The sequence below is a fragment of the Haplochromis burtoni genome, unplaced genomic scaffold, assembly GCF_018398535.1.
Source record: "Haplochromis burtoni strain Fernald_Lab_line unplaced genomic scaffold, NCSU_Asbu1 Contig_13, whole genome shotgun sequence".
Taxonomy (NCBI): Eukaryota; Metazoa; Chordata; class Actinopteri; order Cichliformes; family Cichlidae; genus Haplochromis; species Haplochromis burtoni.
Genome location: NW_024582374.1, coordinates 3,639,541 through 3,658,181, shown reverse-complemented (window position 1 = coordinate 3,658,181; position 18,641 = coordinate 3,639,541). Strand labels below are relative to the sequence as shown.

Below are 18,641 nucleotides of genomic sequence, written 5' to 3'. Positions count from 1 at the left end.
AAAGCTCATGCCAAAATAGAAATCTTTTTGATTTTTTGACAAGATGACTCTAAAGCCACTCAATCGAATTTTACCGGTAGAGCATGAACAAAAAAGACCCCATAAAATATTAGTGTATATATATGGACATTTTTCTAAAAAGAAATCATTTTTTTAAACTGTAAAACCTACAACACTCCGCCCCCCTAAAAAATACAGTTTTTTACGATGTACAATTAAGAAGAAGAAAATCGCTCCCAGGTGGGGTCTTTTATATTTTTAGTTTCATATCACGATCGTTTCTGATTTAAGATTAAGTGAAACTATCTTCACTTGAGCCTGTTATTGCCAACCACCGCCAGCAGATGGCAGCAAACACTGCCCCCCTCTTCTGTTCTTGTGTGTTTACTTATTACTAATAAATACAAAAAGCTGTACAGGGCAGATGACATATGGTTAAAATGAGCTTGTTCCTCGTTAAAAACAATGTACTGGAGGTGTTACCACAAACTGCATATGTCATCCACCCACCCATTAAATTTTTCTTTTTTATTTTTTTTTTGCATATCTCGTATCAACTTGCCAAAGCCAATCTCGCGCTATTTATCACGGGCTCTCCCTGTTGGTGTCAGGTCTGATGCTGCAGGCAGCTGCTTGCTTCCTGTATTAGCCACAGTCCTTTTCGCTGCTTGATAACCCCACACCCCGGACTGTATCGCGGACGGATTTACTTTTCGTACCCCGCCCTCTCGCTTAGGGAAACAAGCCGAGTCGGTGTCCCGGTGTAGCTGCCGGTAAAAGCGTGGCAGGCGGCCCCGTGTGCTGTGAGAGGCGGCTGCAGGTTCGGACTGAGAGGCGCAAGGCACGATTTTGCAGGAGGTAGCGCTAGTTAGCAGGGGCAGCTAGGTGGCTAATGGCTAGCAGCAGCAGGTAGAAAACCAAGAAGAAGCTGAGTGACAGAAATGTCTACACCTCGAATTCTATAAGTCAGTTAAACCGAAGAAGCTGTCTGACTTTTAAAGAGCACATCGTGGTGATAGGTTTTACCAGATTAACTAAGTGACATGCTTCCGAAAGTGCACTAACTTAGCTAACGTTAGCTAGCCAAGTTATACTAGAGCTGATCCTGTTGCTTTTTAATACTGACTTTCACACGAGGGAAAGGTTAGGCTAGCAGCAGCCCAGTTCACTGCAGTTTTGTGCTTTTTTAAAAAAAAATTTTTTGCCTTTTTCGTTAATTTTATTTTTAAATTTTGGACAAAGTCGATTCGGGTTGTTATTGAAATGGGCCCCAAAAGAAAACCCGGTCCCCTTAATATTACGCCCATTGGAGAGGGACAGGCCACCTCCAACACCATTGATGCTGCATCTGAGTAAGTGCTGTGCCTTATGATTAATTGTGTTAAACCACTGAATCGTGAATTGCTTTGTCCTTATACCGAGGTAATTGGCTGTTACTGGAGTTGCACAAGATTTCGTTCTGCACCACCGTACAAGGAGGTGCATATGTTAATTCTCACTCCTTTTAAGGAACTCTGCTAAACCAAATGCCACCTCCTTACAGAGCCAACCTCGAGGCCTTACAGAAGAAGCTGGGGGAGCTGGACCTGGATGAACAGCAGAGGAAACGGCTGGAAGCCTTTCTCACCCAGAAAGCCCAGGTTGGGGAGCTGAAGGATGAAGATTTCGAACCCATATGTGAGCTGGGTGCAGGAAACGGAGGGGTGGTCAACAAAGTCCGCCACAAACCCTCGGGCTTGGTCATGGCTCGGAAGGTGAAGAATGATTGTTTAACAGCTGTTCTCCAAGTGAAAGTAAAAAAAACTGCATTCCACTTCAAGTCTAAGATGTTATCAGTGCACCATGTCTGGAAACGCCTCTTTCTGGAGAAAGACAAGGGAACTGAAAATAATAAAACGGTTACAACAAAACGGTTAGTTTTGAAGTTCAGAAACAAAAATGTTTCAGGTAAATGTCAAAGATATGCCTGAGGTATTTTATTGGCAGCGCCTGAGCTGCATAGCTCAGCTTATCAAAGAGCGCCGACACATTTTTTTCCATTGTGAAATGTTTTGTTTATATTACCTTCACTTTTTTTTTTAACGACAAACCCTAATGGCATCCTTATCACAAGTATCATCTTATCTTGTGTGCTTTTACGAAAGATATTTGCCATTATGTTACACTTTTTAAAATTTCCTTTCACACTATCAAAGTGTAGTTTCATACACTAAATACTTATCTCTTAGTATCTATCTCTTTGTATATAAGAATATATAAGAATGAATGTAGTAAGTTATCTAGACTTTATACAGATGTGGCAGCAGCAGTCTAAGCGAGCTCAGGCTTGAGGCCTGTGGATGTCAGTTGAACCTTTGTTGAAAGTTCTTCTAAACTGGAGACATTTCTCAGAGATTATGGTCCATGCGGACATAATGGTATTATGAAGCTGCTGCAGATCCATGATGTGAGTCTCTGGTTTCACAACATTTTAAAGGTTCTTGACATCTGGTGGCTGTGGAGGCCATTTGACTGCAGTGAACTTACTGTTGTGTTCAAAAAAATAGTTTGATGTGATCGTTGTGACATTGCATTATCCTGCTAGAAGCAGCCATCAGAGGATGGTACACTGTGGCCATAAAAGGATAGACAAGGTCAGCAGTTATAGTCATGTAGGCTGTGGTGTTTGAACAATGTTTATTTGGTACCAAGGGACTCAAAGTGTGTGAGGAAACTGTCCCCCACACCAGCAGCCTGGACCATTGATACAAGGCAGGATGGATCTGTGCTTTCATGTTGTTTACACCAAATGCAGAAATCAAGACTTATCAGATCAAGCCTTCTACTGTTCACATTTAGTGAGATGTGCAAGTTGTAGCCTCAGTTTCCTGTTCTTTGCTGACAGGAATGGTACCCGCTGTGGGTTTTTGTTGCTGTAGCCAATCTGCTTGAAGGTTCAAAGCAATGTGCAGTCAGAGATGTTCTTCTGCATACCTTGGTTGCAATGAGTGACTATTTGAGTTACTGTTGCCTTCCCATTGACTCAAAGCTCTACGGCCATTGCATCAGCAAGTATTTTTGCTCAGAACTGCTGCTGCTCACTGGATATTTTCTCTTTTTTTGGACCCTGGAGATGGTTGTGTGGGAGAATCCCATTAGATCAGCAGTTTCTAAAATACTCAGACCAGCCTGCCTGGCACCAACAACCATGTTCAGTCACTTTAATCACCTTTCATCCCCATTCTTATCGTCTGAACTTCAGCAGCTCATTTTGACCACGAGTACATGCCTAAATGCACAGAGTTGCTGCCGTTTGTTGCTGATTAGCTATTTGTGTTTTAATGAGCAGTCGAGCAGGTGTGCCTAACAAAGTGCCACAAGTGTAAAAAGGGGACTTCAGGCGGTGTAACTGCATCGTCTGCATGCAACTTAAATTAAAACAGTATTTCGTTTCTGTGTTTTGTTTTTGTTTGTTTTTTTGTTTTTTTCTCGTCAGTTGATCCACCTGGAAATCAAACCTGCCATCAGAAACCAGATTATCAGAGAACTGCAGGTCCTGCATGAATGCAACTCGCCCTATATTGTGGGCTTCTATGGCGCCTTCTACAGCGATGGAGAGATCAGCATCTGTATGGAGCACATGGTGAGAGACAAAGATTGTTAGCTGCAATTTCTTTGTGAGACTGGAATCGATTTTGCGAATCGCATCACCTGAGAATTCTTATGTTGTGCAACACGCACGTTCCCACAGCTACAGGCAGTTTTGTCTGTCTTAACATGGGCTGTTTTGGTCTCTGCAGGATGGCGGATCCTTGGACCAGGTTCTTAAAGAAGCCAGAAGAATCCCAGAAGAAATCCTTGGAAAAGTTAGCATAGCTGTGCGTACACCGTTGATGTTTTACTTTGTTTGTTTGTTTTTGTTTTGTGGCTTTAGGTGTTTATTTACAGGCTGTAAAATATGATTCGCTTCACAAGTCTTCTCACATGAACTGTGGACGATGTCAGGAGAGTCGGGCCTGATAAGTTTCTGAAATTGATCACGTGACACAGCAGGTCAACATCAGACACATTTTCACTCTGGTTTAGACGAGTTCGCTTCCTGATGTTTTGAGGCAGGAGGCTCTGCAGAATAATTTCTGCTTTCTTTTCTTAATCTCCAAAAATCAGAGCAGTCAGACTCTTTGGCAGCTGGTGGTTAAAGTGTACTTAATGTCGACTTTGTCGGTCATTCACGTTCCCACATCCCATCAGGTAATGTTTAGAAAGGTTTACGGCTGGAGGTGATGTGTGAAAATAATTCTGGACTCGAGGATTTTAAGGCGTTTCTGACCACAAAGCAGATTTTCTGAGAAGGTCATACCCTATTTATTACACAATTTTAAACATGTCCACTAGGGTAAAATGAAGAAATTGAAATATTTTATATCCAGAAGATCAAAGGAAAACTTTTACAGTTAACACTGAACTGTGATGTGAGATGCTCTGCACAGCACTTAAGGTTAAGAGATATTGACCGTAGTCACACATTGAGCTAAATGAATCCTCTGTGTCCACCTGTAATTGTGGACAGCATATGGATGTATGCTGGATGCTTAAATTTTGACCACAGAGCGACTTAATCCAAAACCTTTTTCTTTTGAAATATAGTTGCTGTTCGAATTTGGCAGCAATATAAACAAAAGGGTTGTGCCTATTTTTGCATGTGTGCTGTTCTTTGTGGTTTTGCTTGTGGTTGTGATGTTGCTCAACTAGCTGTGTGTTGTCCAATAATGCATAAGTTGCATGCACAGTACAGTCCCGTGTGTGTGGACTCCTAGATTGTATGTCTGTAAACTGAACGTTTTGGGGTTTTTTTTCTCCTTTACAGGTGTTGAGGGGATTGGCATATCTGCGAGAGAAGCACCAGATCATGCACAGAGGTAATGCTGTTCTTGAGTCCTGATAAATTACAGTTGTGCTCAAAATCTCATTTGGAACACTTTCAAATCTCTGCAGTATATTAAAGCCCAAATATGGAGTTTGTTTGTAACGCAGTGATTTCATAGAGTTATTTGGGTTTGGATAAAATATAAAATATGTGGCACGTCAGCCTCATTTGATAATAGGTAATCAGTGTTTTTGTAGACACTTCTTAGAGACATCCGGTAGAGATTCAGATCATGGATTATAGTTTCTTAAACTATAAGATAAAGCTTTTTGGACATTAGGTCTGATCGGTATTTCCAGACGTCTGAACTTCGGTTAGTGTAACCACTTGAAATGCACCACATCCAGTCGACGGGCACCAGTAGTATCTGTACTTCTTCATTTGAATTTGTATTAATTGTCTTCATTGCTCTCCCTTCACATGCATCAGCATCTTAAGAGCTTTAGCACACGTATGCACATACGGGACCAGCTATTTTTTGGGGGGGGAAATAACAAGTTTCTCATCAAGGGAATTTGTAGAATAAACATATTGTCCTCTTGAAAACATTATTTGTATTCATTGAAATGACAGGTCACAGCATCTCAGGCAGGTTTTTCTCTGCACACAAGTGAGGACACATGGGTGTGCTGTTGTGAAAATTACTGAGAAAGGGAGCAGCAAGAAGTGCATCGTGCAGTGAAGTTTCAGTGCTACAGGGTCGGTGGTACTCCAGGACAGAGTTGTCTGTGAGCTCAGGCGGTAATTACAGCCTCTCAGATGTGATTATAGAGCAACCGCACCCTGTTGACCCCTCCCTCCACGTCTCCCTCCATCTTTCTCCCGCTCTTTCATGCCATTTCTTTCTCAGCTTCTCCTCACGTGTCCTTGGTCGGTGGGAGGGGGTCATACACCGCAGAGGACAGATTGCAGGGCTCAGTCCTACACCATTATTTTGCAGGATGTTTTTCAGCGATGAATTGGATATGTGGAGGACTGGGCTTGTTTACAACAGGGACTCAGCAAGAGCTGGGAGCTCTGTACATGCCACCCGTGGCCTGCACGGAAGACTGTAGTCCTGTTTTCAATATTTCTATGAAGCATGAACGATCTGTATTTGTGAGAAAGCGTTTTCTATCCATCGTGGAAAGCATAGGTTCATGGTATTGTCTCACATAAAAACTGGGATACAAAAAATAGATGAACGTAAATGTTTTCCCTACATATATCACAGTATTCTTGTAGGAGGGACTCGCCAGAGAATCGCTTTAGTTGTTTTTATTGCTGCAAAGTGAAATTGTGAAGCGGACAGGCTGATCGGACAGCCTAGGTCAACTTGTATGGACGAGCATGTATGGACTACAGTGCTATTGCACACATTTTGAATGAGAGACATGAGTCACCAGTCTTCTGTGAGATAACGAGCTGTTATAGACTCATATGAATCTGAAAATCAGAATCCAGGAAAGGTTGTGATGGGGTAAAATGTGATGCCGTCATGCTTCTGAGTTCCAGAAGCTCGAGCATGTAAGAGAAATCCACAAGATTGTGGTCGCAAGTAGGGGGATGGATTGTGTTGCTTTCTTGGCTCATTCTGAATTGGAAGATACCAGGATGCCAACCTAAGTATGTCAAGTGTTGGTTGGCTTCTTTGGTTGAACCGATTTAACTTTGCCGTGGTCAGCTAACGTTATCTCAGGATGGCCGAACGTGAGATGAGCATTTGTGTTTGTAGTTTTCTCAGATTATTTTTAACATTCGTAGGAAACTTTTTTTTTCTTCTTTGTCCCATTCTACCACTAAAAGATTAAATTTCTATTTAGAGGTTACATCATAAACTATTGATATTTGGTGTCCCTCTTTTAATTATCACGCAAAATATCGAAATGCTGTGCTCTCACTTCACACATGTATAAGCACATAATGCTAGTTTCAGACATTAAAAGTCATGTCATTCTGTCAGTCAAACTTGGGTCAGATTTATGTTCCTTACAGCTTCAATTCTCCCCATGATGGAGAGAAAGAAACAGGCAAAACAAAATAAAAGCAGACATGATAGATGTGCCTTTTTGGGCATGTGCAGTTTTCACGAGAGCAAAGCAGAGAAAGGTGACCTGGGGCCCATTCAGACATGAAGCAAGGGGGGTTTACAAACACGTTCGCAAAGCTCTATAGAGTTCAGTGCAAAAAGTTTTAGGAAATTAAGATGTTTAAATGTGCAGCAGCTGCTGTAGCCGCCACATCTTAGAGACACAGAAATGCACAGGAAAAACATGTTATCACCATGTCTGCAACAGCCTGCAACAAACACACTGAAAATCTGTGCGTGTGTGTCAAGGAGTAATTATTCTATTTTTAAAGGTACAAGGTGGTCACACCAAGTATTCATTTGTTTTCCTTGTTCTCTGTACTTTGTATTTGAAGAAAAAAAATGTTAATGGTATTATTTCTGAAAATGACAATTCCTAAATGTTTTGCACAGAAGCGTGCAAATCAGAACACCAGTGTAGCAGTGTCTGCTGTTTCTTTAGGTATAATTTAGTAATAAATCTGTGCTTTCTCTTGCATACAGAAACTTGTAAGCCAAAGGAATGACAGATGAAACACAGTATGAAGAAGAGCCTCTTCTTTTAAATGTAATGCGCATTTGTTTTTGTCCATGTCCCCTCTGCCATGTAGACGTCAAGCCCTCCAACATACTGGTCAACTCTCGTGGGGAGATCAAGCTGTGCGACTTCGGTGTTAGCGGCCAGCTCATAGATTCCATGGCCAACTCCTTTGTTGGAACGCGCTCCTACATGTCGGTGAGTCAGCTCTGCGCGCCTGCGCCCCCACCCCTTTTCCTCTGGCCCTATCCCCACTTTCCTTCTCCACTCTTCTCACATGGCTCTTGTTCTCTGGTTCCACCCTCTGCCTTCCTTTCCTCTGGCCCTCCCTCACTCCCCTGCCAAGAACCACGGGCTGTACCCAGGAAGGGCTCTTTGGCAATGAGGGAGGCAACTGTGCTTGAGCTTTCTCGTCCTTTCCCCTCACTCTTAGACACCTGGTGGGTGCAGTGCCAAAAGCTGGTTGTGTGTCCAATCCTACTCCCAAAAAAGCACCTCTGGTGCAAAGAAGCTTGCCCTTTGATTGCAATTCCTAAAACACACACACAGGCACGCACACACCTGTCCTTGCTCACCCCTAAAACAGTCCAAAGTTGCTGTCCACTTCCTGCCAAACCCTCTTCTCTGTCCTCTTGCCCTAACCACACCCCACCTCTGCTTGCCATAACACCCCCCTCCTCTTCTCTTCCCACTCCTCTCCTCCACTTCCTGTGCCTTCGCCGCTCAGCCCTCTCTCCTGCTTGGCGTCTTGGCTTCACCGGCTCTGTGACGTAGTTATGTGTTTCTCAACAGCCGGAGAGACTGCAGGGCACTCATTACTCGGTTCAGTCTGACGTGTGGAGCATGGGTCTGTCTCTGGTAGAGCTGGCGATTGGCCGCTACCCCATCCCCCCACCAGACGCCAGAGAACTGGAGGCCATCTTTGGACGGGCCGTTGTGGATGGGGCTGAGGGAGAGCCTCACGTCAACATGCAGAGGCCTAGACCACCCGGAAGGCCTATAAGTGGTATGAAGGGCAATAGCACACACACGTGCCTATAAACTTATGCAGATTACTTGACATTAGATTAGGTTTGTGCTCATATTATGCTTTGTGGGTTTTCTCCTCCCTTTAGTGTCTTGTTTACGGTTTTGTGTATGCAAAAGATTTGTGAAGTCTGCAACGAAGGGAGTTATACTCTCCCAAAAGCAAACGTTGCTCCTAACCTTACCGAGGCCAGTGTGTAACACTTTTCCATAATGCTTGACTAGCAGCTACTCTGGCGTGGCCTCGTGCAGTGTATGAGTGGATGCCTCACAGCGAACTCTGAAATATCTCAACCAAATTTTCTGTTGTTGGCTTTAAGAACAAACATTAGTCTTTATGCACTCCTAGCATCTGAGGAACTGGAAGCCTAGCGGGTAAGGGTTTGTTTGTTTTTTTGTTGTTGTTGTTTGACAATCCTGTCCTCACAGCAGTGGAAAAGTTGGCATGTTAATTGGCAGTTTTGGCTGCCAATTAACATGCCATCTTTGACTCTACTTTGACTGTATGCTCAGAGCTGACTCGCAGGTCATAGCTATGTCAAAATCATAATGCAATGGACAATCAGAAAATGTGGAAATTTGAAGATGGTGACTTTTGACAGGGTGAGGGTTGGCCTTTTGTGCAACTGGGCTGTCTATGTTCACACTTCCAATCGTATACATGTTTTTAACAAAACCCCCACGGTACATTCATAATTCAGCAACAGTAATGCATGAAATCGTTTTCATGCATTAACCTGTCTGGCATCCACAGGAGAATAGAGCAATCACATTCTGGTTGTGTGGTCCAACTTTGTAATTTTGAATAAAGCCAAAAACATCTTTATTGATCCTCATGGGGAAACATAATCTCTGCACTTAACTAGTCTCTAGCCTTGCTGAAGAGCTTTACATGACAGCTGAGTCGTCCAGTAGAGATGACTGGGCTCACAGTAGCTAAATTTAATTTTTTTTTAAAAATAAAAGAGAAATGGTTATGTGCAAACTTGAACTTTACATCACAATTCCCCAAATACACATGCAGACTTCAGGAATGATTATTCAGCCCTGGTGTCAGCTGTTGGTGTCTGCAACAGACTATAATGGCTGCCTTAAAGAGACAAGAGCTCATACAGAGCTTTTGGCAGCACGAGAGCTGCTGTGTTGTTGTACAGTTTGAGAAAATGCACAGTAAAATTAAAACTAAAGCATTTAAATGTATTCTAAAGAAGACTAACCAGAGATTGTGTCTGTTTCTTTTCCCACAGGATCTGGGATGGACAGCAGACCTGCCATGGCCATCTTTGAACTTTTGGACTACATTGTCAATGAGGTCTGAGCAATGTCTGTTTTTTCCACAGTATGAACAAACACTCACATCTTTCCTCAGTCAGTGTATAATCTTTAACTCTTGCTTCCTCCTCAGCCACCCCCCAAACTGCCGCTTGGTGTCTTCACCAGTGACTTCCAGGACTTTGTGACAAAATGGTGAGCACCGAATGTGACGTTTGTCTTTCTTTTCTCAGCTCATGAAGAATTATGAAAGGAAGCTATTCAGAAAACTTTGACATTTCCAAATTGCTTCACACACCTGTTGCAAGAGTTGTTTGTAATTAAATGCATGCATGTAGTTTTTGTGCTTGTGCATGTTTGAGGTGGTTAGGAAACAATGCAGCACCACACTCGGATAAAGATCCCGTCTGGACTAGTGATAAAAATAACGTTTTTGCCATAATAGTCCAGAATAGTATCTACTGTTCTTTACCTTTTTAAAAAGTCTATGAATACAGAGATATTGTTTCAGATAATTGTTGCACATGTTTCTACATCAGTCTTGTCTAAAGTCTATACTGCACTGCGGCTGATGTCAAAACTACTAAAGAACATGCGTGCATACATGGTAAACTCTTGTTTTAAGGTGAACTCTGAAACAGAACAAGGCCTTCTAGCATCTAACCCTGTGCATATACATGGTGAACGACATGCATGCAAAGGATATTTTACTTATGTTTAACATATTTATCTCATTTTTGTCTGCAGTTTGATTAAAAACCCAGCTGAGAGAGCGGATCTGAAGATGCTCATGGTGGGCCCCCTAATATTTATTATAATTGTATTATTTTTAATTTGATACTTAACCCATCTGTTTTTTGTTTCGTTTTTCTGATAACAATAAAAACTGAAGTTTCATTTTTCCTTAGAGTCACACATTCATCAAGCGATCAGAAGTGGAGGAAGTGGACTTTGCCGGCTGGTTGTGCAAAACCATGGGCCTCAACCAGCCCAGCACTCCCACCCGCGGCGCCGAGTGACCGGGCTCCCACGCTGCCCTGCCACGTCTCGGGACCTCTGTGCGTACACGTGCATATCCTGTACGTGTACACACAGAAGCTCTCACAAATATTGGCACTTTTTTCTTGTTGCTATAGCTTCAAACAGTTTTTGTTCCCCCTCCCCAGTTATTTCTTCACCAGCAGCAGGGCCCATTGAGTCATTGTACTGTAAGACCACAGCTTCACCTTGACAGTGTCGAGAGCAGCCACAGCTCATTTTTCCACACTGCTACAGAGGATGTAAAGCACTGAAGGGCTGCCAGTGTGTCAGCTAAATTTGCTTTGACAAACTTATTTTGTATTGTCAGGTATTCTGTATTAACCTTTTCTATGGCAATGGGTGATGGCACATGGGACTGTATTTTATTAAATAACCTGCTGTAGAGATTTGGTGGAAATCGTAGGGAAATCAAAGCATATTATCTACTTGCAAACTCGCGATTGCTTTTATTGAAGGTAAATGCAGCTACTTTAATTAGAATCATAAATGCTAAAAGGTTCTGTTGCAATTACCTGCAATATAATAATCGAGTTTGAGAGTAGAATCCAGGGCAAATGAGCGTGTAAGGAGTCATTTTCACTTTTTTGGCAAATGAACAATGTCACAAACCAAAGAGGGTACTCACAACTACTACTTTTTTTTCCTGATGGCTGATCTTTTTCTTGTGTGCAGATTCATGAACAGTATGAAACTGTAATTTGAATGTTCTCATTTTCTTAGTCAGTGATCTAAGTGCTGATTGACATCATTTCTTCAGCATTTATTTCAATTTGCATCCCACACTCGGTCTCACATGGGAGGACACACATGCCGTTATATGCCAAAATGTGTTTGACATTGAGGAAACAAAAATGTATTCATGGGACAATATAGCATGGTTTATTATCTTCTAATACTGTTTGTGTATTTGGTTTCCCAACTCATGATGGGGATGATTAGGTGGTGTTTTTATCAGAATCCTGAATCTGCAATGTTTAAGAGATTTCAATCATGTTGGCTTTATTTGACATTTTCTTTCTCTATGTTGTCTGTCTGTACTTTCCCCCTGAGGTGTATATATTTTCACCGTACCGCTACATGTGGCGCTCTGAGCTTTCTCCTTGGATGCAGCCAACTCGGAGGCTCGCTCTTGAAAGATTTCGGTTGAATTATTGCTAAAATGCTTTTCCTTGTGATTAAACCCAGTTAATTTTGTTAAAAGTACAACCTGACTTCAAGTGGGACATCAGACTTCTCAAGTCGTACAAAGGGTCTGACAGAGCATTGTAACCCAGGTCAGTATTGGTGGTGGTTTTACTTACTATCCTGCTGTCTTGCTAGAGCTCTTGTATCCTCTGCTTATGGCTGCCCTTTCTTATCCCCTCCCCTACCCCCCAAAAAATGTGCATTTGTAAAGAGCAAAATGGATGCATTGTCACCTGTATGTGTACAAAGCTATATACAAAAATTACAGTACTATTTTGCAGTCTTAATACACAAATCCTTGATTTATGTAAATGACAAGAGTCATTTTATTATAATATAAAATGTGTTGGGTATGGTTATAATGTATTAAAAAAAAAAGTTTAAAATAAAACCTATTTGTGAATGTACTGCAACATTTCCTTGTCATTTATAGCAGACATTAAAGTCCGCATTATGCATCCACACTAGCTGGCCACTTTTTTAGGTACACATTGCTAATCCTGAGTTGGACCTTTTTTTTTTCTTTTTTTTTTTTCACACATGCCTTAAATAAAGAAATAACAAATTCTCATCATGGGTTAGATTATGGGATATATTTACATGATGGTGTCATTCAGTTCCTGTAGTCGTGTTCTACTGATTCCCAAAAGTGCTTTATTGACTTGGTACCTTGTGACCCAACTGTGTTGGGATTTTTAACATGGTGTGTTATCCTGCTGGAAGCAGCCAAGATGAATATACTGAACATGGATGGCAACAACAGTCAGTCAGGCTGTAGCGTTTCAGCGTGGCTCAAAGTGTGCCAGGTCATGACCCCCGCCTCCCCCACACACACATTTACACCAGCAACAGCAGCCTAAACTGTAAACAGCAGGATTCTGACTTTACCATCCAAATGTTGCAGCAGAAATCCACACTTATCACAACAGGCAACATTTTCCACTCTTTTGTTGCCTAATTTTTGTCAGTTGTATCCTCAGTTTCCTGTTCTCAGCTGACAAGAGTGGCACCCAGTGTGGTCTTCTGCTGCTCTAGCACTGCTAAGTTTTGTGTTCACAGATTGCTCTTCTGCACACCTTGGAAATTAGTTACTTTTATTTTCTTATAAGCTTAAGTAGTCAGGCCTATCTCCTCTGACGTCAAAAAAAGGTGTTTTCACCCAGATAACCACTGCTCATTGGATATTTTCTCTTTTTCAGACCGTTCTCTGCAAATGGTGGTTGTGTGGGAAAACGCAGTAAATCAACAATTTCTACAGAACTCAGACCAGGCTGTCTGGAAAAATCACCTTGCCACATTCAGTCAGTTAAATCGTCTTTCTTCTCCAACCTGGTGCTCTGTTTGAGCTTCAGCAGGTTGTCCTAACTATGACTTCTTTTCTAAATGCACTGAGCTGCTGCCATGTGATTGGCTGTTTAGATAAAGAGGAAATTAACAGGTGTGTCTAATAAAACTGCCTGAGAGTGTAGCCCCTTTAATTTGAATAGTTAAGATATGCAAACTGCAGCTAGCTTTTTCTTCAGCTTTTAATCATTAATTTTAAAGAAATTAGTAACTAAGGATTAAAAAAAGATGAAATAAAAATACAATTTGGCTACATGTTTACAAAATCTTACTTTTGGTGCATAGTCTGAATTTTGAGTGGCAGGTAGTAAGTGGGATTGGCTTGATGGCTTTAGTATTTCTTAATTATTGCCTGTGGAGCTGTTCTGATTGGCTGACAGAATTCCGTACATCAGTGCTGGTAACCCTAGCAACAGTGCCCGTGAGTAGGGATAGCCTAGTTAGCTAACTTTGATGGTTAACACCTAAATGGCGACTGGAATCCAGGCTGCTGAATGCTGACTTCAGCGCGGTAAGTTTTATTCTTTATATTTTTTAATGTAATTTTTAAAAACTTTTGGGGCAGTGTTACTTTAGCATTGAGAGGCAGATCGAAGCTACGCTAAAAAAAATATGTTAATAAAACAAACGGAGGCAGAAGTAACTTAGAGGCCGAGCACCGCCGCTTGGCTGCTCTAGTTCTGTTCAGTTCAGTTTCTATTTATATAACCATTAGACGACCCCCTGTGAGCAAGCACTTGGCGTCAGTGGGAAGGAAAAACACTCTTATAACAGGAAGAATCTTCGGCAGATCCAGGCTCCAGACTCTATTACTTCTGTTCCACTGTATTTGGTATGCAAATAATGTGCATTTTATTCTATATTATTGAATTTAAAGCTTTATTTACTTATTTTAGAGATTTTAATGTATTATGCGTTTTTTTAGATAAACGTACTCAGTATTACATGAGTAATAAAAATAAAATAAAAAAAGGTGTCCACATTGTTAATGAACATGCATAATTTTGAAAAGGCCCATTCCCCGTAATGAGTAAATTTACTTTAGATATTTTACTATAGGTATTTACTACATGTGTATGATTAAACAGTTATTTTATATGAAGCACTTTTCTGGCTCTGCCAATTTTCACGTTATAGGCACATAGCTGCACATGAGCCTAAAAAAACACAAACAATGATTTCTGTCCTGGTTTTCTGTACTGTGTTTGTTTCTGATCTAATATTCTGATTTCCTCTGGGTCACCCACATTGGAAAAAAATTTTGGTAACACCCGCTGCGTGTTTCTAATGCAGTGTGGCCGTACTGGGCTGGAACAGAATAAACGAGTTAGAGACCTTATTAAGTTTTACCAAAGATCATGAACACATGCCCGGTGAATGTTGGTAGAGAAGTGTTTGGTCTGTAACTAAGTAACCATTCTTTTAAAGACAGAAGTGAATGCTATTAACTGGACAGATCCCCTGACATTAATCCAGTTGTATATTTTTTGCTATATTTGCGATGGAGCACTCTCTGCTTTACCTCTCTTGTGTTGGCTGACCCCAGGTATTTAAACTCATCTGCTCCTTGCAGCTTGACTGTTACATCTGTCTCCCTGTCATTCAGGTATTCTGTCTTCCTTTTCCTGACTGTCATTCCTCTTCTCTAAGAGCATACCTCCACCTCTGAAGGCTCTCGTCCACATGCTACCTACTCTCACTACAGATCACAGTCTCATTTGAAGAGTCCTGTCTGACCTCATCTCTCAACCTGTCCACACTGCAAACAAGAAGAGGCTCAGAGCAGATCCCAATGTAATCCCACCCCCACCTTAACGCCATCTGTCACTCTTACCTCACGCCTCACCGCTGCCTCTGTCCTCATACATGTCCTGCACCACCCTCACATACTGCTCTGCCATTCCTGACTTCCTCGTGCAGTGCCACAGTTCCTCTCTCAGCAGCCAATTATCTGCTTTTTCTGATCCGCAAAGACACAGTTGTAGCTCCATCTGACTTTCTCTGTACTTCTCCATTGACACTCTCAAAATAAAGATCACATCTGTAGGGCTCTTTCTCAGCATGAAGCCATACTGCTGATCACTGATCGTCACCTCTCATCTTAACCTAGATTCAACAAATCTTTCCTACAGCTTTACGGTGTGTCTCATCAGCTTTATCCCTGTGTATTTACTACAGCTCTGCACATCAGTCTTGTTCTTGAAAATCAGTCCAGTGCACTTCTTCTCCAGTCCTCAGGCTCAAACTCTCTAAGATTGAGTTAAACAGTGTCAAAAGGTCCACTGCCCTCTTCTAGACATCCACAGGTATGTCATCTGAACCAAGTGCCTTTCCACTCTTCATGCCTTAGCTGCCCTCACTTCCTTACTAATCCTCTGCACTTCCTGATTCACTAACTTTCCTCCATCTGTCGTCCACCCTCTCTCATTTTCTTTATTCATGCACTCCTCAAAGTGCTCCTTCCATCCTCTCAACACACTCTCTCCACTCATTAGTACATTAGAAATCCTTTTGAACGAAAGCTATAATAACATGCAACTCACAGTTACAAGTTACACTGATAGTGTACTTTGGGGCCTGCATATACAGGAAGAAAAAATGTTTACAGACACAATAGCCTGTGCCAGTTTCATTAAACTAAGCATTATTACCTGCATGTGAAATGTGCTAAAGACTAAACTGGAGATTATACAAAAAAGTCTATGCCTGTGGTCACAGAAATCTTTTACTAAATATATATCGACCTTTTGTAAGAAGGTCATGGCAGTCTGTGGACAGTCTTGTTAACTGTGGACAGTCTTGTTAACTGCCTTCTTTTTTTGCTGAGATATAATCAAAACCATCATTCAGACAGTAATGACAAATCCAGATCTGATGTGGGGTGTCTGGCACTGGGGAGGACCAGTTTATATTGGACCGAAAGGCGACATTGCTATAAAAATGTCTGACATCATCTCAGACTGCTGTGGACTGAGAACAACTCATTTTCATTGTGGGTAATTAGGGCAAAACTGAATAGAAGGCATCTTGTGAAAATTTTATGTATTTATGTGAATGTGTATATCCTGGTTTGGTTTTTGTTTGTTTGTTTGTTTTTTTCATTTCGCTTTGGCCACAGCCGGTCAACCTGCATTCTCTTGTCTTAGCTTTGGAAATTATAGCAAGTGGTAACATCAAAGGTTCACATACTGCAATTCACATGTTTTTCTGAACTTTGTGAGCTATAACTCCCACGTGCTAATGTGGAGATTGGCTGAACAGTGCCCTCTAGACAGACAGTGTGTCACTGCCTCACCCTGCCAAATAGCCCTTAATTCCCCTGCATGTGTGCAGTGCCAAGTCAGTGTCAGGCTCTGCTACACTGTGGGACTCCTGTGTGGCTCAAAGACTGTTCACAAACAGCAACATTGTGTAAAGTGTGTCTTGTATGTGCGTGCTTAAAACATCTTGCTTAAAAGTGCATTCAGAGGTGTGCTGGGTTGGTTCATGGTGCAACACGATTATCAAATACATCTTATGCTCCATCCCACTCAGTGGTACAATGGCTGGCTTGCTCTCACTGAGGGGGTGTGCCGGTGGGTGGTTGGAAGTGGCGCAACATCAGATACACGGACTGTAAATTTACACACGGGAACTCGCTGTTCTCCACAGTGGGTAAGACACGTTTTCACTTAGAAATGTCTTCTCTAATACCTCACCTGTTGGAGCCTGGCAGGTATTATGCACAAACACTGTGCAGAGCCAGAGTGTATGTGTATAGAGGGGGGTTGCTGGCAGCCCCCAGTGTATGTGCTGGAATGTGCCAAGACTTGCTTTTGGGGTGGGACACCATGACCTCAGGCAATAGGATGGGTGGGTGCGACTCAACTGACAGAGAAAAGGAAAGGAGCAGCAAGAGATGAGGCGGGTGAGAACAGACACGGACTACAACACTGTTTAGCATTTAAACCCCCCCCAAAAAAAAGAAAGAAAGAAAGAAAGAAAACACGATTGTCTGTCTGTGGAGGGGAACACTGGAAGACATTCACTGTGAAACTGCTGAGTGGGAAGTTGTGGGTTAATGATTGGTGTTACATGTGAGTGACTTTATTACTTTGATAACTGTCAACTGTTTTAGCGCAAAATGATTTTCACTTTACTTTTATTCCACGGAGGGAGGAGGGAGAAGAGAGCGAGGGGGGGGATGCTGTTTCTTTAAGAGAGAGAGAGAGAGAGGGAGAGAGAGAAAGGGAGGGACCTCTTTGCCCTCCAGAAACCAGGAAGGGAATTGAGTTGATCTGCTGCTGCTTGGTTAGCGCATACGGGGCTTTAAGCTGCACAACAGTGAGAGGGAGAGAGAGCTCCGGAGAGGAGGAGAGGAGAGGGCTGAGCTAACCCACAACAAGCACCACCACGGCCATCGCAGGTGAGCTAAAGACACCCTGTCATCCCCCCCTTCTGTCTGCCCTGGGCCTGTCGAACAGAGGAGAGCAGGGCAGAAGAGGAGAGGAATGAGGGAGGGGGCCAGAGAGGAGAGCAGGGTGGGGGGGTTGGCCAGAGAGGAGAGGAGAGGTGGGTCGCAGCAGTAGTCTCCAGTTAAGGTTCCTCTTTTTTTTTTTAATCCTTCTAAAGTACTTCCTCTGTGCTGCTCTTTACCTCTGGGGAATCTTGAGATAAAGTTTATAGGATGTGTTCAAGGCATTAACTTTTCAGGCAGGTGGAAGCACTTAGAGGAGGTGGAGGTGGTGGAGGAGGGAGAGTAGGGGAGGGGGGGTTCTCGAGATAGAGAGCGAGAGAAAGAGATGGTGGGGGGGGCAGTGAACAAGGAGGAGGAACCAAAAATAATTCAATCGGACATGGTAAAAGCAATGGCAACAACTTTTGGGGATGGCAGCGATTGAAAGGCTCCGTGTGGTGTGAGTTGTGTGTGGAGGGCATGTTGGAGTGGCACTGGTACACTGCTCACCATATGAATAAGTCACAAATTAGGGCAGGAGTTTCAGGGGTCTGCCATGTCACTGTAGCGTGAGCTGATGAAAGACTTCAGTACTGCTCTGACAGTTGAGGCTGAAATGTTGTTGCTTTTTTTCCCCTGCGAAGCTCTGCCCTGCTACATGGCTGCTCTGTACTTTAATACCTGGCAGCCTGCTAGCAACATACTGTAGTGTATAATTCAGCTCCGAGTGCTTACGTTAGAGGAGGCTTGGAGATAGTGGGGGTGGTGAGGGCAGAGGGAGCTGGGACTCGTAGTGTACAGCAGGGACCGTAAACCAGGTCAAACGGAGTTGCAGAACTCTATATCC

General features: G+C 42.6%; 1 protein-coding gene across 1 annotated transcript; it reads left to right on the top strand.

Annotated features, from left to right (window-relative positions):
- The first annotated feature begins 575 nt into the window (after nt 1–575).
- On the top strand, nt 576–12,422 carry map2k2a (mitogen-activated protein kinase kinase 2a). Its single transcript, XM_005932432.3, has 11 exons — nt 576–1,352; nt 1,544–1,754; nt 3,476–3,622; nt 3,780–3,857; nt 4,847–4,898; nt 7,565–7,689; nt 8,284–8,497; nt 9,765–9,829; nt 9,923–9,984; nt 10,537–10,582; nt 10,698–12,422. The coding sequence occupies exons 1-11, from the start codon at nt 1,264–1,266 to the stop codon at nt 10,806–10,808; spliced, it is 1,200 nt and encodes a 399-aa protein (XP_005932494.1). The 5' UTR covers nt 576–1,263; the 3' UTR covers nt 10,809–12,422.
- Nucleotides 12,423–18,641: the final 6,219 nt, after the last annotated feature.